Source organism: Thermobia domestica, chromosome 1 (assembly GCF_964235325.1).
Source record: "Thermobia domestica chromosome 1, izTheDome1.hap1.1, whole genome shotgun sequence".
Lineage (NCBI taxonomy): Eukaryota > Metazoa > Arthropoda > Insecta > Zygentoma > Lepismatidae > Thermobia > Thermobia domestica.
In genome coordinates this window covers 70417038-70439921 of record NC_137454.1, presented here as the reverse complement: position 1 = coordinate 70439921, position 22884 = coordinate 70417038, and the positions used below count along the sequence as shown (strand labels likewise).

At 35.3% G+C, this 22884-nt stretch overlaps 1 protein-coding gene across 3 annotated transcripts in view; it reads right to left on the bottom strand.

Annotated features, from left to right (window-relative positions):
• Ndae1 (Na[+]-driven anion exchanger 1) overlaps positions 1 to 22884 on the bottom strand; it is a 518135-nt gene that overhangs the window by 362092 nt on the left and 133159 nt on the right. Inside the window, exon 1 of one of the 3 annotated variants that reach the window (XM_081758579.1) lies at positions 6986 to 7056. The exons of the other annotated variants lie outside the window; for them this stretch is intronic. Within the exon in view, the coding sequence (XP_081614705.1) occupies positions 6986 to 7050 (65 nt within the window). The 5' untranslated portion in view covers positions 7051 to 7056. Of the gene's footprint in view, positions 1 to 6985; positions 7057 to 22884 lie in introns of those variants that run through there. 3 annotated transcript variants of the gene reach the window in all.

Sequence of the window (22884 nt, the reverse complement as noted above, 5' to 3'; positions counted from 1 at the left end):
TAATCTATTATTTTAGTACATTCTGTATCTACTACTTTTCTTCTTCTTCTTACATATTTGTTTTAACATATTTTTATAAACAAATTTAAGATTTCATGTATGAGAAAGAGTTCTAGATTAAATTTACAATAGATTAGAAAGAAAAATGTATCATGTTATTTTGTTACATAATTTCGTTAAATTTTAAATAGAAAATTTAATTTTACTATATAATTCATTATTCCAAATCTGCACATCTAGAAATAAATAATCTTTGGCTCAATGATAAAATCGATTAAATAAACAAACTATTTAAAACTTTCAGATAAGTAGCTAATTCAGGAATTGACAAAATCGAATTTACATTAAAGCATGCATATACTGTAAGGACCATGTGCCAAAATGGTCCGTTACAGTTTTGCCGGCCCATCAAAAAAAAATTTAAATGGTAGTTTTAAAATTTTTCACAAAATGTATACTTTACTAACATTGGACAACAAAGGGTTAATATTGCAACAAAGGGTTAACATTAAAATTAACCAATTAAAACAATAAATAACACTCTTCTTGATAGTGAATCGTCAGTAAACTTAATGGGTTTACCTTTGATTAAAAGGTTTAGTATTATTTATATATATTTATATACTGAGTCTAAAATAAAATTTTAACACATATTAAGAAAAAACACACTTTTCTCATGTGAAGAAAACATTAACATTTTTTTCCACTAATGTTCACGTGTGCAACATCAAGCGAATATTCACATTCGATTATGAACAAATGTTTCTGCACTGCATCCACCGAACAGTTACATTCGGTTAAGAACGAATGTTTCTTTCTTTTTCGCCATACCCCTGCGCATTGCATGCTGTTCCGCAGTTTGTTTCTTTTCTTCCTGTGATAGTTTATACGATCATTGTCATTTTTCTTCTTTCGATTTTCATAACAGTCTTTTATTCCTTGTTCCTTTTTTCATATAACTAATTGTTTAAATTTTTCAAATTTATATTTTCTTTTTCGATACTCATCACTTATTCTTTTCACTTTTTTATTAGACGTACTTGCACTCTTTTCTGACGTATGCTCAGTAGTCCTCTTGGTTACGCGTTCTTCTTTCAAACTTTTTCCTTTCCACTTTTCGTATCTTCTTTCCGATTTTCTAATTCCCCGATTACATATGTTAGCTGTTAACGTCTCACTTCTCATTTTCAACTTTCTGACATGTCTCCTCATCTTCTTCCTATCCGGACTCTTAAGGTACGTCTCAACACATTCCTTTCTCCTTCTTTTCCGTAATCTCACTCTGATTTTCTTATCCAATGTTCTTTTCCTCACAAATTTAGGGCAGGGTAACACATCATACAGTTTATTTAGTCTTTTTCTTGTATTTGAATTTAAACACCCACATTCTTTCTGGCTATACGTCTGGCAGTAATAATCTTCCTTCTTTTCACATATTGGACAACAATTACTTTCTTTCTGTTCACAGATTAAACGGCAATCACCTTCCTTCTTCACATTTTCTGCTTCCAACGTTTCTTCACACGGCAAAATCTTCCCTAAATGCACTGGCTTCTTCCATTCCGTTTTCATGGTTAACGTGGACTCTTTCAAATCAGCGATCTGTCTGTCTTCTTTAAATTTCTCCTCAGTGATGTTTCGTTCGGAAATTTTATATTGCTCTTCATCTTTCTGTTGGGTCTCCGTCGCCTGGATTTCCGTAATATGAATAATATTGCTAGGCACCTCTTTCCTCAAGTCCCTATTCAACAGAACCATGGTTGTCTTGAGATCTGTCATTTCCTTCTTCCTATCCTCTTTGTCCCGCTGCAACAGGTCTCGAAACTCTCTCAGCATAAATTGCATTTCCGGAGACATTTGAGGCACTTCAGTTCGACTGTCGACACTTCCGGCACAGTCCAGAGTCGATGATGTTCCAAAACCATTCATTTCTACTTCCGTCTCTTTTTCTAAACATTTCTTGCATGTCCACTTATTTTCAGGACTACAAATCGCTTCATATTGTTCCGGTTCAAGGTTCAAACACTCAACGTGGAACACGGTCTCACGCTCTTCGCATTTCACTGTGGGTTCACTTTCACCCTCCTTTGGCTCACAACCACATCCATATTTCACTTGGGAGTCTGTATTTCCCGTAACATTTCTTTTGTTCTTTGATTTCGTCATATTTTCACACAACGGTTCCCCAACAATTTCTACACCTTCGTCGATTGATGTTGGATAACTTCTCTCCACAAAACACCTCCACAGGCTCTCGCAATCACAACTAGGATGTCAAACAGAGACACTAACGCCCTCTAGCGACATCCTGGCTGGGTCGCCATTCTCTACTGTAGCCGCCCCTTCACATTGCCGGGTCACGACTATTAGCATCACCAAGGCAACACGAGACGGTTCCAAATAGATTAAAATTTTATGTTGGCCTGGATATCGAAAGGTACGCTGCCAAGTCCCCCGGTCGTGGTGCTCAGCAATATGGAAGTGATTGGTACTATTCGGATGGTCTTCTGAAATACTGATGACTATTAGATATAGCTGAAATGGCAGTTAACAGTTGATCAATATCACAGAAAAGAACATTAGGATGATGGATGGGAATGAAGTGCGTATGACTATAGCGCCTCATAATACATGTCTCAATCAGGTCTTACAATTAATTATTTGCCACAGACGTGAAGTCTTCAAAGAGGGCAATACGCTACATGCAAACTAGATAGGGCTCTATTGGCACCATGTGGCTAACTATTGCAGCATTGCCTCAAGTATTTAGCTTCACCGTGATCATTACTCATTACAGTTTCCTGACGAATATGCATTAGCGACTAATGTTGTGTTACTATGGTACCCGGCCATATCCACCATCAGTACGCTTCATAACTATAGATCATCTGCCAAGAACAACTACGATACCTATTTTCACCTACGACAGAGAAGTACGACGTATTCAGGTGATGAAATATTGTCAGGGATCCTAACTATTTACTCATACATGTTCATATTTATATCACCTGCAGTAAAATATAAATATTATTATATAAAATTTCACAGTACAGTGCTCCAAATGATTTAACACTATTACTGTAATAATATTATGTATTCTTTTCACCTTGTTTCAATTATAAAGCATCAATAACAATTTTCATGACAGGAACTTAATACATCAATAATCTATTATTTTAGTACATTCTGTATCTACTACTTTTCTTCTTCTTCTTACATATTTGTTTTAACATATTTTTATAAACAAATTTAAGATTTCATGTATGAGAAAGAGTTCTAGATTAAATTTACAATAGATTAGAAAGAAAAATGGGATATAGTATACGTAAAGCCGCGTCAGTTCCCGAAGGAGCTGGACGCTCATACTTTTAGGGATTATTCATTGAGTATCTACGAACTTACCAAGGGGGTAACAAAGCGACTTTGATTTACTTATCGACTATACGAAAATAAAAAAGAACGTACCTGTGCTTTATATATGCATGTGTAGTGCCCTTGTACTTTATCTATGACTATGTGTGTGTGTGGGGGGGGTTAACGCATATCGCATGTCTTGTGCACATGGATACTTCTTACTATTGCACTACGTAGAAAATTTATGGTATTTCATGTAGAAGTGGTAATAGAACACAGAAGAAACGCAGATCATGGCGTTCTCATGTATACTATTACCGAAAAATGTATCATGTTATTTTGTTACATAATTTCGTTAAATATTTAAATAGAAAATTTAATTTTACTATATAATTCATTATTCCAAATCTGCACATCTAGAAATAAATAATCTTTGGCTCAATGATAAAATCGATTAAATAAACAAACTATTTAAAACTTTCAGATAAGTAGCTAATTCAGGAATTGACAAAATCGAATTTACATTAAAACATGCATATACTGCAAGGACCATGTGCCAAAATGGTCCGTTACAATTGTTCGCAACTTAAAATTATGTCAGATCTAATATTCAATGACTATAGTCTATTGTAGGGCCGCGATGGATCAGTGGTAGAGAGTTCACCTCTGGTGCATGAGGTTCTTGGTTCGATCCCAGCTCGCGCCAAGCTAGTTTTGTGGTGCACAAATACCATGTGCGTGGGTTTTCTTGGGCCTTCTCACGTTTCCTCCTACTTTCTTCATTCCACCATTTCGCTCATTTCTTATCCTCCTTTAGCCTAGCTGTGAGACATAAAACTTAAAGATTTCATTTAATTTTATACTCTATTGTAAAACTTTATAGTTAAATTACTGTAATTCACTGTAAAAATATGCTGGCATCACCTCACACTACGTTATATTGAAATGTGTGAAAAAGGAATACGGTTGAAATTAAAATAATAATTAAAAATACGAAAACACCGATAAACCAATATCATTCCGATCAATGAACAAATAACGACTTCAATATTAATGTATATACAATAAATTATCGTTTTATCTAATTCTTTTTTATTAGTGTGCTTATTGAGGGAATGAAACCAGGTCATCTTCTATGAAACCTTGCGAAACTTCACGATAACTACAATAGAATCAGGTTAATAATAGCAAGGTTACCTTGCATTGCATGTGAATCAATATCCCAATGCTTAACAAAATATGCTCTTTCGGGAGCACGGTTGTTTCCAGAATGGTTCGATCCTCGGTCATGTGAGATTTTGACCAGCATTAATGTTTATTGGTTTTTCGGAGTCTTCTTGTTTTCTCGTATTTCATCATAATTCCAACCATTATTATCCACTGTCATAAACTTACATAAACTAGAGAATTTAATTATAGGATGATGGACTCAATCAATACTTCATTTCAATAATTTTTCGTTTTTATTACTTTCGATCGACGTCATGAGTAAAGGAAGTATAGTTTCCGAGGGGAAAGAAAATGAATTCGATATTTCAACGAATTCACGTGTTTCATAGCTCCTGTATCAAGTAATTTTCTTTCTATTTCTGTTCGCCTTTCCCAATGTACACTCGCCTAAAGTCACAGTGTTCAACGTATTCGAACCAAATTTTAATTTTTTTTATTTATTTGTTTAACAATCACTAGATACAGCTCAGAGGCCAATTTTATACTAGATATCTAACAACAACAATAATAATGGAAAGGATTTAGGAAGGTATCGAACATGGCCTGTTTAGTAGGTACCATCGTGGCATCTGCCTGGTAGGACTGAGGAAGACCCTGGAAACCCCAGTCAGGACGGTCGGCAGCGGGAATCAAACCCACAACCTCTCGAATGCAACGCCAACGCTCTACCACTTGAGCTACTAAGGCTTTCAGAAGATCCTCCAGGATTAGTAGAGTTTTTCGATTAGGGATGCGCACGAGACGAGTCGAGACAGGATTTTCCTGAAAAAATTCGAGTAGAGACACGGCTCTTCCAATAGAAAAATATACATTCTTCGAGTCGAGACATCACTTTTACAGCACCATTTCGAGACGAGACAGCCACAAATCTTGTCTCGTGAGCATCCCTATTTTTCGATTTGTTTTCCTACTCTCCAAATTGTTAGTTTACTGGAGGGTGAAAAATTTTAAAGAAGCTAATTTCTCAATAACTCTCTAGCGATTTTGTTTATATTTCAAAAACAAACATTTAATTAACAATCGTAAGTAATTTTTCTGAAAACAAAAATCAGAAGGGGAGCAGTTTACCCTTGTGGGTACGTTGTTTTTCCGGGTAATTTTCTTACAAACGAGTCATGTAATTTTTCTTTTTCATATTTCATTAACAACCTAAAACATGGTACAAGTAATTTCTCCCGGAAAAAAATTAACAGAGATAGTTTACTCTTGGAGAGAGGGAGTATCCTTTTTCGGAAAGTTTCCTTAAAAACGAATCTGGTGATTATATTAATATTTAATAGGTATATTTTTAAGTAATAACTGCAGTATGACATGAGCTAATTTAAGATTAGGATTAGAACTTGTATGGTCGTATTAGCCCGTCACGTTTGAGGGATGATGTCCCTCGGTGATCGCACTGTCCGGAAAAAGGGAAGGAAGAAAGGATTGGGGATAGAAGGACGTGGCCTGAAACCTGTATGTTAAGTACCATTCGGGCATTTGCCTGGTGTGAATGAAGAAAACCCAGGAAAACCTCAATCAGGATGACTCGCCTGAAAAAGCTTTAAAACTTTTTTCGATTAAGTGACCCCACTGGGAATCGATCCTGGGGACAATGATCTGATTTTTAAAAGCAGTATAACATTATTTAATTTAAGAAATGCGAGCGAGAAAGTTTAGTGTGGTAATCCGTATCTCAGTGTCAACATCTCTGCCAAGATTCACTGTAATTGTAGAAGGGTTCACGACAGGCTGTTTGTTAATTATTCGTTGTAAATTTACTGGACACAATTTTTACTGTGAATATTTCTTTTCTGAAGTAGCGGAGTAAGTACTTTAGAACTAATATCTGTAATATTATATAATATATATTTAAGAATATACTATACATTTATATTGAGCATGTTAAAATTTTAACTTGTGCTACATTAAAAGAATAATCTTTAATTGAGAGTTAAAAAAAACACTCAAATATTAAGTGGAAACGAGTATTTACAAAAGTGATAAGTAAAGAAAGCTAGTAAGTTTGTCTACTAGCAAACAAGGACATACTCAAGAGATTAAATTGGCAACACTTCAAAAGAAAAAAAAAATCTTTTAAAAAGCGATAACAAAAGCATTTATTTATAAGAAGGTGCAGTTTGTAGTGGCACATTTCCTACAGTTAACATATGAAACACTAACTGGTGCTGTACGCCAGCAGTGATTTATTTTACACTATTACTTAATATTTTCGGTAAAAGATTCTCATCTTTGATTTTTTTAAATGAATATTCTTCTGTAGACAATATCCTGTGACATTATTCTGAGAAAATTCGATTTGTATTTATAGGGAAATTCAATTTTACAGCTGAAGATTTTTTTTTTTAATTGCACCTTCTTACTTCCAAACTCCGTTTGAAAAATAACGACAATTACTTACAAAAATGTGCTTCTAAGAATATTGTCCAGGTCTTGGAATCGTACCCGTCTCTCCATGTCTTTCATTCGGGTTCTTGGAAACACAAACAAACGTCATTTAATCAAATTCACGCCTCAGAGAACACAACTGGATTCATCACACGGCACAATTTTTTCAAAAAGAAAATATTTTAAAACTAGTAATGAATAAGGAAACTTATATAGTGGTAGGTTAGAGACTATATTTTATTTCGCACGACTGTTCAATTACACACTTTCACATAACATACACTTATTAACACACACATACACACTCACGGGAAAAAAGCGAACTCACGCACTCTCATACACAAATACACATAAGGGGGATAACCGCCGAGAATGACGTCCTTGCTTCGCATCCAATCCCAAACATATCTTCACGTGTACGTCAGGTGAAACTGCTAAGAGTGGACTGACCGGCGTGCTCCACCACGCGCCCTCCCGACATGCCTCACAGAATCCACTATCACAAAACTGGGGCTTTTCTTTTTTAGTTGGCGGGCAACATTCGCAAAGTAGGCGGCGCCAAAGTCACTGCGGCAAAGGTTCAAACACACAGTCAGTGTTTCCAAGCAATTACCTCAAGTTATTGGAAATGAGGAGGAGAGAGAGAGAGGGAGGGGAAATGGTGCCACGCTGCATCATCTTCTCCACCCCTTCTCGTGTCAAAAAAATTAATAACTAAGAAATACCATATTGTATGTAAAAAAAAAATCCATTAAAAATGTCATAAGAAAATTTAAAAGTAAAAAACGTTGCTGATACTTCAGCTCAAGGTCGTTTGAGAAAGGTCAGTTACTGTGACCTCGATTTCTGTCTTAAAATGTGAACACAAACGAACAGGATACGGAAAGCAAATGCTTTCGGGAAAGCCTGATTTTCTATCGTATAAATATGTATGCGTCACCCATCAATTTACTCACGTCATTTATCTCTCGAACGAAAGGTCTATTTACATGTAGAGGTTTATTGATTTTTTTAAATGTGTAATTTCAATCGGATATAGGGAACAGTATATTTCCATCGAATAGAATTATTCTGTACTTCTTACTGTTCCCGAAAATTCTCTTTTGAAAGGCGGAGGAATAATAATAATATGCTAACGTAATGATGATAAACAGATTGCTATACTGTGCCCGAGGTCCTGGTTTCGATTACGCGATGAAAATGAAACCAGGGTTATTGGCAATGAGTTGGAACAAGGGTGCACCCACGGCAGTCCATCGGGGCCGGACACCCCAAACTTCCTAACTCAATATAAATTTGTGCACTTTCTCAATAAAACTATCCTTGTTTAACAGGGAAATGATTGATGTAGCATGAAAATTTGATCTTACACGTCATCTGTAGCAGTGGCGGATCCAGGGGGTGATCGGGGCAATTGCCCCCCCCAGAAGAGAAAACTTTTTTTATTTTATATATAAATAAAACCCATCCCAGAGCTTGGAGCTCTTAAAAGTAGCTCTAAGTAGCAGTATTACAACCCACCGCCCCCCCCCAGAAGTCCGTCCTGGATCCGCCCCTGATCTGTAGTCTTTCTCTTATAAAAACAATCTAACTCTATCGCTTTTTCTGAAAATAAAGATGGAAGTATTTTACAATTACTTACAGTCTTTTCGGATGCAGAATAATACCCATACAATAGTAGCTAGTAGTATTGGAACCCTCTCCTCAAATCTTGGAACCCTCCCAACAAAAATTTCTGGGTGTGAGCCTGGGTTAGGGGGACAATTAGGGAGTTAGCGAAATTAAAAGCTAACGAAATCAAATCTGCTGCCCAGAATTTATGGGCTCAAGAATTATCGTGGGATACGAAATACCCAGCCAAAATCTACCCTCCAATAAATCATAATGACAAACACTTTTATTCTTTCAACCTTGTGATCGTGTCTGTGGATTTTATCAAACTACTCCCGTTTCCTTCCACATTCTCATTCTACCAATTATTCCACTGTCATTAACTTACTTTAACCTCTCCCTTAGCCTACAAGGCATAAACGTGGGACACTAAACTGAAAGATTTCATTTCAATTTTATTTTATTTATTTCTTGTGGAACCAGATACGGTATATTTCCAAAGAGTGATTTTCCAAGACAGTTTCAGGGTTGCCAGTTCTTTAACACTCTACTTTCTGCGACTTCTTTCGTTCCTCAAGAACATTTGAGCGGCTCGGGAGAAGACAATGGTAAGCACTACTTCCGTCATTGAGCCATTAGGTGGAGTGGGTTGAGATCGGACCACAGAAGTGTATGTAAGTAGTTTAATTTCGGAAATGTACCTGTAGATGGCAGGAGGACCTTGTTCGGCATGTGTCACTACATTGCATTGAATGGGAATGTTGAACTTTCTTTTCTACTTTGCTCGAATGTTAGAAAATGTGACTTACTATTGTCTTCCACCGAGCCACTTTATTACTCTCTTATTCTTTGCAATATTTTAAAAGTATTGAAAAAAATTAGGATTTTGATGGACAGATTTAAGAAAAATAAAACAATACTAGAATCCTATGTACGAGGGCTGTTAGAAAAGTTTTTGGAAACTACTACTTACAATGGCGCTAGTGTTCCACTATTATAAAATTTGAAAAATAGACTTATCCTTGATTGTTTGCTAAAGTCGTTTCATTTATTTTCACAGCAATTTGAGGAAGTTGTTTTGTGTCAGAAATAAAAATTTCTCATAGACACTTTAAAGTAAGTGATTTTTTTTTTTTAATGATTTCAGATTACACCGAAACACTGCATTGGGCTACTTTATTCCGCTTTTGGGACGAAACACCATCCACTTGGTTTTCCAAATTCCAGCGTGGTTGCATATTCTCAATAATGAATTTCGTGAAGGTCGTCTATCCACATCTGTTGTAGATAGTAATATTGATGTTATGCGTCAAATAATTGAGACAGCAACACATTCCATTTTCCATGGTCGCCTGAATGTACGGAAACTTTCAAGCCATTAGATCTTATACAACTTGAACAAAACCCGAAAACAAACTCGTGTTAATTAGTGTAAAGAAATGCTCAAGAAATTCAAGGCAACTCAAAATTGTTGTAGCACAAAACTGGGATCTACCCACACGAATACGAAATTAAAAAGAAAATCCAGTTTTCCACGTTTCAAAATGAGCTGAAACCGTCAAAAGTTGTTCATTCTAGGACAGGACCGTAAATTGTGTGTGTGTGGGGGGGGGGCAGGGGGAAACTGCCCCCCAGGGAAGCTCCTCGCCGTTCGAGGGGGCCCACTTCAAGACAAAATTTTCTTACTTCATATACGATACGAACATGAAATTATAAATGAAGCATCAAACCGGTTCACTACATTACATAAACAAAACAGCACACAAAAGATAAATAAAACAAAAATGAGTCGTGAGCCCATTTCAGTAAAAAAAATGTCTACTATTAGGTGCCCTAGAAATAATATGTATTGGTATGACTTTGAGATATGTCGATATTGTCCCCTTAATTAATTTGTCATGTATGGAACGGGCCCAGGGGCGTGCGGGAGGTCCTACAGACTCCCCATAAAAATCTAAGTTACGGCGTTGTTCTAGGAGTGCTACCATCAAGTAAATGCCGAGGATTGCTTTTTTCTTCGGTTACACCGGACATGTGGCAATCATAGCTTTAGAATCAAGATCGAATGATGATTGATAGATAACTTGTTTGCTAGAGGTCATCAGTGATTTGTGTGAAACTAACACAAATCGCTGCATCATTCTTCACCACCATAACGCGTTTCCACTCCACATACCAAATTGTTGATTTTTTAAAAGTAAAAATGTCGAATTAACGATACATTGTCCGCACTCGCTTGCTTTAAGACCTAGTGACTTCTTTTTGTTCCCACACATAAAACAAGATACAAAGTGAGCAATTTGCGTCGGCTGAAGCAACTGTTCATGCATTCCCAACAGAGATTTCTGAGGTACTTCTTTAAATTGCTCAGACCACTAACGTTACTGTAAGTAATAGTCTGCTAAAACTTTTCCAGCAACCCTCGTATGCCTCCTTCCATTTATATGTTCTTGCTTAACCCTTCTTTAGCGTAAAGAGAATAACCGTTAAACGTTAAACTAAAATAATAATAATAATAATAATAATAATAATAATAATAATAATAATAATAATAATAATAATAATAAATTTTTACGTTGTTGCGTGGGACACAAAAGAAGTATGACAGTAATGTTAAAAAACATAGGCATAATCACATACCTCGTATTGTGCGTGATAACCGTAATAAACTTCTGTAGGAATACAGAACGGTGCATTCCGCCTAATATCAGAAATAAAGTAGGACATCGATAATCCAAACGTCAAAAATCCGAACGCGGTCCCTAGAAGCTTTTTACATTTTGTCTTAGGGTTGTCTTACGGTAAACAAACTATAGGGTTGTCCCTGTCCGAGGCAATGACCTTGGTGTGTCCTTATTTTCCATTAGGCCTATACAAGTTGTGTGAGTTACAAGGACAGTGTAATTTAATGTACGAGCAGGTTCTTCAGAAACATTAAATGTAAGGTCTAAGTAGCCTTACGTACGGTATTGTAATTACTGTATGTATTGTATAGCCACTGTATCGATAAAAGAGCATACCGTACAGTATATTTTAGCCTAAATGGCATTTTCTTGGTCATTTTCGAAAATCCGAACGATTTGAAAATCCGAACTACTCGTGGTCCAAATTAGTTCGGGTTTTCTATTCCTACTGTACGTCTCGTATTTCAGTGTACACTGTACAGCATAAACAGAGAGGTATACAAAATTAGTGTTGTTTTTGTTATTTTCATTCGAAACGAGGTTAATCAATAAATCATAAAGCATTATTTTGTAAAAGTTTCAAACATACCAAAAACAGATTTGAAGTAGGAATTTAGTTTTTTCTTTTAAAAAAAATATTGTGAAAATCAAACCAACTTACCAAAACATTTTAGGAATAATTAATACTTACATTGCTATTAACTAAGATTGGGCCAGGCAAAAATCAGCCACAAGCATATTAACTCACCTGAAAATAAAGAAATAAATACAATAAATCATTGAATTAAATATTTATACTTTTTATCTCAAAATAAAAGGAAATATTATTACCATATTATATTAACACATCTGGTGACTTTGATCCCACAAAATGCAAAAAATTACTCGATCAGAATGACGTTACAATAAAAATAAAGAATGAATTATTATCATTTATTGCTTTGATTAAAATAATAACATTATCTTCAAATGTATACTACAAAAATAATCCAAAGAATATGTTTAGAGTGTTATATGGTTCTGAAGTCATCTGAAAATAGGGTTAGAATAGAACGACGAATTCGGGACCTCGCATTAAGTTTCTTCCAACCTTCTCGCATCAGAAAACTACTACGTCTGCCAGATTTTTTTTTTTTTTTTAACACACAAGTTAATAACGGCATTTATTAGGATATTTAAAATACTGATTTTCAAAATAAAGAGATTTCAAAAGTTATTGCATGATTTTCCTTCCTTAACAAACTAAATACAACGTACGAAATATCAGTAACAAAATAGAAAATCCTCTTGAGAAATATAAAAAAACCACAAATTTAAAATTTGCTTTCGGTCTGTCCAACGGCATGATATCCAAAGGCTTTTACATAAAAAGACTTATATGTGAACTTCGTTTATTGTTAGTCTAAATGTTTAGTTTAAATCTTTTGCGCAAAATCATATTCATTCCAAGTCAACAGCCACATGCAAGGGGCAGGGGACAGAAACTCGAAGACTCACCTTTGCAACTACCTTCCTTGTGAATTGGCCAAATAATGACTCAATGGGTCTGATTCTAATTTATTTACCTAGTACACAATAGATTTATCCATCATGTCAGACCAAATAAATTAGTCGACCTAAGTAGCATGCCCTAATTAAACATTTTAAATCTCGTTGCTGCTGGCTAGATATATAAAGACAAGTGTATCTTGTAATTAAGAATTAACAGAGATGGTTCGAGTTAATGTACTATATACCTACGATATACTGTTATGAAAAAAAAAATGGGTAATTTCGTTAGACAATTAGCTTCAAAGGAAGTACTTTGTTCTTGGAAATGTTTTCGTGACTTAACTGTCTTAGTAGAAAAACCGTTATATCTGTTTTAAGTTAATAAATGCATCGCAATTAGAGTTGTTAAGAAAAGTATTCCTTCCTAATTGCATTTTATAAAAGCCACTAGGATGATTTTATTTCAATTAAAATATTCAAAGTGTTATAGAAATTAAATAGAATACGTACAAAACATACTCCGAATCAAAAATGTTTAAAACAGTTTAATAATATATGCACAATAACAGGGTGCTTCAAAACAACACCGACAACGTTTGAAAGATGATCCCTGATACCAAAACAAGACACCAATCTGGGTGCACAAATGCTTCCTTTTGGAGTTATAGGCATCCGAAAACATGAAAAAATGAACTTTAAAGGTCAATAGCTCCAAAAGGTCCATAAAGTTCCATGGGACCTACCGTAGCCGGGTCAAGATTTCACTTAGCAACTACTAGGTGCCCTATACAAAAACCCGTTTCAAAATTCTAAGGTACTCGCACAACAATTTTTATATAGAGAGTTTGGCTACGGGTATATAATTTGAAGTACTCAACAACTACTTTTTTAAAAATTGTTGTAGAAGTGCCGCAGGATTCTGAAACATGGATATTTGGAGAGGGTACATACTAGTTCCTAAGTGAAGTCTTGACCCAACTACGCTAGGTTCCATAGTATTGGAGCTATGGACCTTTAAAGTTCATTTCTTCATGATTTCGGCAGCCTGTAACTCCGAAATGAAGTATTTGAGCATACAGGTTGGTCTATACTTTTTCTCTTGACTTGGTGTCAGCAATCACCTCCTAAACGTTGTCGGTGTTGTTTTGAAACACCATGTATTTTTATGTAATTAAGATCTGTTGTAATCATTCAATTTCCACCTTGGCATTCTTACTAAATACTTTATAGTATAAAAATTCTTTCGCGTCTTAAATTATCTTGCAAAGAATCTACAAAGTGTGTCCATTTACCTTAAATAGAATACCTACGTCGCCATACAATTCATATTATGTCTACAAGAAAATATAAAAATATGTCCAGATATAATAGTTTGTCAATATTAGCATTACATATTTAAATAAATAAACATAACAGAGAGTTCCGTAAAAAAAAAAAAAAAAAAACTTTTATATATTTACTCTCTGTCTGTCCGTGTGAACGTTCATCCGAGAGAGAGAAAAATCTCAAGAACTACATTAATGGATGAACATCAATTTTGGCCAGGATGTAGTGGACCAAACGTTAGAAATCGAGTTCGTTGACGGAGATGATTCATCCACCGGAAGTGGTAGAAATGAATCAATTCCGGTTTTAACGTCGATTAACATAGAGCAAAATGTCAATAAACAGCGAGAGGTGCTTTCCTACAATCGATTAACTGTTCCAATAATACATTGAATTTCCATTGATTTCAATGGTTTCGGTTCGCGAACATTTCGGTTCATTAACAACGTTATGAAATAGATTAAGTTTGAACCCAAGGTACCAATCTTTTTCTGGCCCAATCACATTGCTTTCTACTTTTAACAAGAAGTAACTATTGGAGTAATATCAATAGCATATACAGGGTATTTCAACACCGACAACCTTTGGGAGGCGATTCCTGACACCAAGATAAGACAAAAAGTATAAGCCAACCCGGGTGCACAAATGCTTCCTTTCGGAGTTATAGGCTGCCGAAAACATTAAAAAAAGTTAAAGGTTCATAGCTCCAAAACTATGAGATCTATCTTAGTCGAGTCAAAACTTCTCTTAGAAACTAATATGTGCTCTATCCAAAACTCCATGTTTCAGAATTCTACGCTACTTCCGCAACAATTTTTATGTAAGTAGTTGGCGAGTACTTCAAATTATATGCCTATAGCCAAACTCCCTCTACAAAAATTGACGCGTGAGTACCTTAGGATTCTGAAACATGAATTTTTGGATAGGGCATATATTAGTTCCTAAGTGAGGTCTTGACCCGGCTACGGTAGGTCCCATAGTTTTGGAACTATGAACCTTTAAAGTTCATTTTTCATGTTTTCGGCAGCCTATAACTCCGAAAGGAAGTATTTATGCACCCAGGTTGGCCTATACTTTTTGTCTTATCTTCGTGTCAGGAATCACCTCCCAAACGTTGTCGGTGTTGTTTTGAAACACCCTGTACTTAATCAGTTAAGTAATAATGAAACGCCTAAGGATTATGCAACCAACGATATATTAATCTTTGTTAAGTTGCCTATCATCTAGGAAATAATCAAATTGCTTATTGGGTAGTAAAGTAAAAAAGGGAGATCATTTTTAACTTATGGGTCCCCATCTACTGTGAATTCTGAGGGAAAATTAGATAAGTCATGAATTCTGGTGTTACCATATCGAGACAAGAACTCTAGAAAACCCGGACAATATTGTAGACTGGATTCTAATGTATGTACTGAACAATAATAGTGTAGGTAAACGCGTGAAACATCTTCCTCTCTCTCTTTCACTTTTCGAATGACGATTAGAACAATTTTCTGGGAATCGTTGTAGCGCTCTATTCGAATATCAACAATAAATCACCGATTATTTAGCTACGAACAGCGAGTTTGGAAGTTTAACTTGTTGATGAAGTAAAATTGATATTATTGGGTCAAAGGTCTTCAATATATGGGCGGGTTAAAGATGTAGTGGTGTAAGTCATATTTTCTTTTTATTCCATAAATTAATGCAAAATGTACCTCAATAAATTCCGACACAAAACAGCTCTTTACTTTATCACTAGAACTTCCGCTGCCACCTGTTATCAGTTGAATAAAACTCTCACGTAAAGTTTTCTGTTAACAGATTGACTTATCTAGATCTGATTTCTGTATTTAACGTTGGTTTGTAAACGGACAAGTTTTGCCGACTGTATGTTTGCTACAGTCTTGGCCTCTCTCTCTCACACACACACACATGTATTTTTTACCTTTCATGAAAATATACAATTTTTCTTACAAATTTCAACCCAGAGACTTCAATTTTTAGAGAAGGAACTGCATAACCTATCGAAGGCAACAATCCGTGCCGATTTTTTATTTAGAACTTTCTTAATTTTGAAACAGTTCCATTGTTAAAAGTTTGGATATCAATTTCAACAATCAAGCTATTTCAACAATGAAGAAAATTCTAAATAAAAATCAGCACTGATTGTTGACTTCGATAGATTATACAGTTCCTTCTCTAGAAATTTAAAGTATGTAGGTTGAAATTTGTAAGAGAAATTATGAGGTTTCGTGAAAGGTGAAAAATACATGAAAGAAATACAAAGACTGTAGTGACACCCATCGGCGAAACTTGTCTCTTTAAACTAACCTTAAGGCTTTCTTTTTTATAAAGGATATGTATCACTGTAACTTTAACGCGTCCAATGGCGTACGTAAGGAGGTTTCGGGGATTTCAGGGTTTAATTGTCCCCTTGAACAAGGTATTATGTATTAATAAATATTTAGCATATTAAAATATGCATACAAATACCTGAAATTATATGAACTTATGATGTTAATGAATTTCTGCGTACGCTATTACACACACTCACACACACATATAGCGTTATTCAAAAACTAGGGGCAGATTTAAAATATTCATTTCTAATGAAGGACAATAGAAACACATGTAGAAAGACATACGATATATCACCGAAAAGAAGAAAGTTCGGAATTTTATTTTATGAGTTCAACATGAGCATCATAGTTCGAAATTCTTCAAAGCGTTCGAAAGCAATTCGGATATGCTGAACATTTTCATCTGACGTGCGATAACGACAAGTAGTTATTTCGTTTGCATATGCAACCATCTTCTACGAATTTCTTGCAGCAATTATAAATATGTTTACGACAGAACGAATCTTTGCTGAACTTACAACGAAATGCACGCTGCACTGCAACAATGGATTCAGTTAATGCACACTGCAGCACAAAAAAATTACTTTCCTTGGGTGTGGCTATTTTCTCGTAAACAAACCACAGCGCCCTGTAGGCACTGAGTGGAACTAATAGGTGAGGGTTTATAACTTTGAACATTCTTCTATCCATTAATGTATGTATGTCTATGTACTCTTAACCTTATACATGTTACATAGGAACTAGTATACTCTCTATTTAAATGTTTATGTTCCACAATCCTCGGGTACCGGCGCAACGAATTGTATAGAGGATGTTGGGGTACCGGGAAACGCTTTTAAGTACTGATTAAGGATAAATGATAATAATCAAATAAATTCAATTTATCATTTCTCCGTTAGTAATCGAAAATGATTAATATCACTTCTCTCTTTCATGTAACAGCCAATATTATTTTTAAAAGTTATGCAACCACACACAGTATTATTTTTATCTTCAAAGGTTTAAAGCTTTGAAGGAACGGGAAAATGTTGCTCCAGTACCCTAGGATTGTTAAACATGGATAATTAGATAGAGGGAGTACTTGTTCCTATGTAATGTTTTGGTCCGATTAAAATAAGTCCTATAGTTTTCGAGCTATGGAGCTTTAATATTTATTTAGAGTCATTTTCGGCAGCTTATAAACTCTAGAAGGAAACGTTTTTCGACACATGTTTATTAGAACTTTTTTCTTTCATTTGATAATATGAGGAACCACCTCCCAGAATTTGGGCACTCCATTTTTGAACATACTGTGTATATAACGAGAAATACGTCTTCATGGAACAGATGCGCAAAGACTGAAGATTTAGTTCAGCAATCATTAATTTTTCTCTCTTTCCATCTAAAATGATCTCATTATTAAAACTTAAAACTGTAAAAAAGCTGATTAATATATAACGAAAGTAAAAAAAAATGAAATTAGATAGTTCTCATATGGATAATTAAAATAATTTTAGGTTCCATATTCATGTTGTAAAACAGTCCAATTAACACAAAATTTATGTATGTACCGTGGAAGTGTTTTTATGATAGTAAGAAATCACGTGTAAAAATATACAGTCTATTGTGTCACACAACGAGTCATTGATTTAGCTTGTCCACAACTAACTACACAGTTCAAAAATTCATTAAACGTGATAGCTTGTGCATTATGTGCAACGAGGAGTAAATCAATTTGTTCAGTTTACCGGTGCAGAATATACGTGTCGTCATTGAACTGAAATGCTTGAAATAACACTATAGCTTTTGCATTCATGTCATGTACAATGTTAAAATTAGTTACAGACAATTTTCATGGCTACATTTTAATACGTAAGAGATGGAATAAGGTCTTCCAGTAGGTAAAATATCTTATTGACATTCGGTGTCAAATACAACTGACAAAAATATTAATATTTTGATGTATTATTATTATTATTATTATTATTATTATTATTATTATTATTATTATTATTATTATTATTATTATTATTATTATTATTATTATTTTGGAAAATTAACTAGTCAATGTGCTCCATCTGACCGGCTATAATCCTTCATGTGCTATCCTAATCCACGAAGATAGTCATAGTAGTTTGAATAATTCTTATACACTTAATTATAATAGTCCTCACAATATTTTACACAGTTACACAGAAACAAAACTTGTGACGGTGGTCCCTCACTTCTTAGACCATTGCGCATACAGGGAGTGACGTCGTCAGCCAGCGCCACGCTACGCCCGCCTTTCTCCCAGGTTCTCACTTTATAGAGCTTGGGTGAACTGTGGGCTACACTGGAACTAGGGCTGTACTGCAATCCAGGAAGGTACTTTCTAGGGGCCCCACTCAAACACAGAAAAATTCGTTCTCCGGACAGCGGTTAATTCTACAAATATACGGAATCCTCTTGCTTACTACAGAAATCAGTATGGAGCATACGTTATCCATATGTTACATACACATTGCCCTTAGATGTTACATCATGCCGTTGCAGGATGTCTGAATCTAACAGTTTTCCGTATATCACATGCATATACTTATGTTAACCTTCGTCAGCTATATGTTATATACGTCCATTTGTATGTGAGATCCTGACCGCCTATATTGTTTCATACGGAAAGTACGTATAGATGGAACACTTATACGGAAAGTATTATAAAACATGCATTTTCAGTTATACGTTTACTGTACGTTAAGTCCAAAAACTACAGGAAATACGCATGTAACCTACCTTTTTAAGTACGCCACCTACATTTTTTTCTCAGTGCACGTACGTACTGCCCCCTCATCTAAGAATAAAAGGGAGTCCGGGAGTGTCACTCCGACCGAGTTTTCATTTTTTTAGCCAGGACTCCATAACCAAGGGGGCCCCTCAAAATTTTAAAAGTTACTGAAACATTGTCACTCTTTTGGACATATTGAGAGAGGGCCATACACGTTTTCGGTGGGGGCCCCTTGTAGTTTCGCCTCCCCCTCCAGGGCCCCCAATGGTCATACTCCGGCCCTGCATATTTTCTATCCGAAAAACAAGGTGCAGAAAAATGTAAATTATTATTTAGTTTCAAGTTATGGCATCATCTGAGATTTCAATTTAGCTGAATATTTCAGTATTAGTAAAATTATAAAACAGAGTGGGAAATCAGAAACCTTTCAAGGGTTGAATTACAAAATATGTGAAAGATTATTTCGCAACATCATGGGCTGGCAACTCTGGTATGGGATTAACGGATTGTACTGCCGGCAATCGTCCTCCGTTCCGTTACTCCCATATGCAAGGATTACGTGACGTGTGCCTTTTCGTACTTGCTACACGAGACGGAGGGCCTACTAATAAATTCATTGTTCAAAACCCACCGGGAAATTTCCCAGTTTCCCACCTGGCCAGTACGGTCCTGACTGGAACGATAGGATACAACAATAAAATAATTCCCACCTCGACAGATCAAACCCGGGCTGCCCACTTCGAAAATAAACGCCGTACCAACCACGACACTATGCTCCCTAATTAATCTGGTTCCTTTTCGAAATTAACATTGATTATATTTCCTAGTACAATTGTAGATTTCTGATAAGTGAAGGTTCGTATTTGAAAGCATAATCACATGCAACGAACAGATAAGCCAGGGTTGGTGGCAGTTGTCCTATAATTCATCACTAGAGACCGGATGTTTAGGCATTAAAAACCTGGAAAATAGGCAGGCAAATAGGCACTAAAAATTTAAAAAATAGGCAGTAAAATAGGCACTAAAATGTAACTCGAAATAATGAAGATAAATACTCAATACCATTAAAAAATAGATTCAAGTCATATATAATGTTTAAAGAATATAGAAATATACTTGTTTGTTATTAATTTCTTTTATTGTATATATAAAAACGAAGCTTGTTATGAATTCCATATATACTGGGTGAACCTGAAAGATGTGCACATACTTCAGGAGGTAATTCGTGACATGAAAAGAAGACAAAAAGTCCTTTTGCATGTTGTGGAATTCCGCGTCGTGAACGAGTGACAGGTGGACCAATTTGGAATCGAAAATCGAATCCTGACAATTGGAACGAGACATAAAATTGTGCATATACTTCGGGAGGTGATTCTTGACATTCAAGAGGACGTTTTGTCTTCTTTCCATGTTACGAATCACCTCCCAAAGTATGTGCACATCTATCTGTTCCGTCCCAATTGTCAAGATTCGATTTTCAATTCCAAGTTGGCACTACTGCCACTCGTACACAACACGGAATTCGACAAAATACAAAAGGACTTTTGTCTTCTTTTGATATAATTAATCCGAAGTATGCATATATCTTTGAAGTTCACCTTATATATATATATATTGTAACGTACCACGTGCCTGTGTTTATAAACACATAATACACGTATGTATTTGTGTATTATTTATTTTATATAAATTAATATAAATTATATATTTTCGCAATGAAGGATTATTTTGAAGAAAATGCATAGAATAGGCAACATTAGGCACTAAAACAATTATTTAGGCAGTAAAGGTCAAAATAGGCAAAATAAAATTGGCTTAAATCGAAATTATAATCCCCCATATAAACTTTAAAACTTTATTTTTGATCATATCTTTAATATTAAAGAATAGGCATTTTGCCTAACATCCGGTCTCTATTCATCACTCTTGAAGACGAGATAATTATTGCAGTGAGAAATGACCTATATTGTGAGATTTAATCTTACATAATGTTATAAGTATTAGCGAACTGCACTGGTATCTAGCTCAGGGGCCTATTTTTCAGAACTATTAGTCTTTTAATATATTTTTATAAGTCCTAAAATATTCTGTAGGAGGGCACGGCGACTCAGTAGCAGAGCGCTCACATCTGGTGCGTGAAGTTCTTGGTTTGATCCCCGGCGAAGTAAGTTTGGGTGGACAACTTCGTGTCCATGAGTTTTCTTTGGTTTTCCCGTTTCTTCCCACTTTCTCATTCCACCAATTCTTCCATAAGTATTCACCTGCTTTAATCGTCGTTTTCCTTGTCCTAACGGGCACAATCGTGGAATGTTAAGCTCTAATATTTAATTTTATTTCATTTCAAAATATTCCGTAGTAGAAATACTACTGTAGAATAATAATACAAGTCATTTCTAAATATTAATGCTGGCTGATACATGAAGGCATGGTGGCTCAGTGGTAGAGGGTTCACCTCTGGTGCGTGGGGTCCTTGGTTCGATTCAAGCCAGCGCCAAATGAACTTTATGGTGAACAAACATCGTGTTCATGGGTGTTTCTCGTGATTTTCCCATTTCCTCCCATTTTATTCATTGCACCATTGCATTCAGTTCTCATTATCACCATCTCTTTTAGTCTAGACAGCAAAATCGTGGGACGTAAAACTGAAAGACTTTTTTTTAATGCTGATATTTCTAATTTGTCATGATTTATGATATATACAATTGTAAAATATTTGATTTTGAAAAAAAATTACACTGGTATTACAAGACTAGTAGTTTTAAAGAAATAGGCCCCTGGTCGTGATTCGGAATCTACGTTAACAGAAGATCCCGTCCTTTGTAATCTTACAAGTATTATATAAGGAAGCAAAATATAAAAACTCAAACGCAACAAATGGATACAAAAGTTAGTTAAATGCTTTATCTTACCCTATCTTTCCTTTTATAATCACAGTTATGCACACTATTAGGTCACAGCAGAAAAATACATTCTTTCTGTTTTTCGTTTTAAATAATTTCACTTCCTTACACTGAAATAAATTGTGGTACACTTAAATTGAGGACCAGTAGAAGACAGGAAAAATTTTGCGAAATGTGAAATCAATAAAAGGTTATCAAGTTTGCAGTATTAATCTTTCTTAAAGTACAAATTATTAAACACTAGCAGAATTCCCGTTGTTCGCAGGGAAGAATATGTTTCATTTTGGATATAAAGGGCACCAAAACTGTCACTAAATAACTTAGGGACCCCAAAAACTATGAATTCGACACTAATATCGGTCTTTTTAATTATTTTTACATGTTATCATCCCCCTCAGGAGTACTAATAGGGGCTAAATTTGGATTTAAAAGGCACAGGAAATGTCATTGTTCATCTCAGCGACCCCGAAAACCATGGATTCAATACTAATATCGGTCATATTCAATCATTTTTATATACCCCCCTCCTAACTAACTAACTAACTAATTCTATGGCCTATGGAACCCGGAGGTTCAATGCCGCGTTCACAAAAGCTCTCCATTGACTTCTATCTTTAGCCAATTGGATCCAGTTTCTACTTTGTATTCCTATCTCTGCGAGATCCATCTTAATATTGTCCTCCCATCTGCGCCTAGGTCTTTCTAATGGTCGTTTTCCGATTGATCTTCCAGTCAAGACTTTAAAAGCGTTTCTACTTTCTTCCATTCTAGCTACATGACCTGCCCACCTAAGCCTCCTAGACTTGACGACCCTA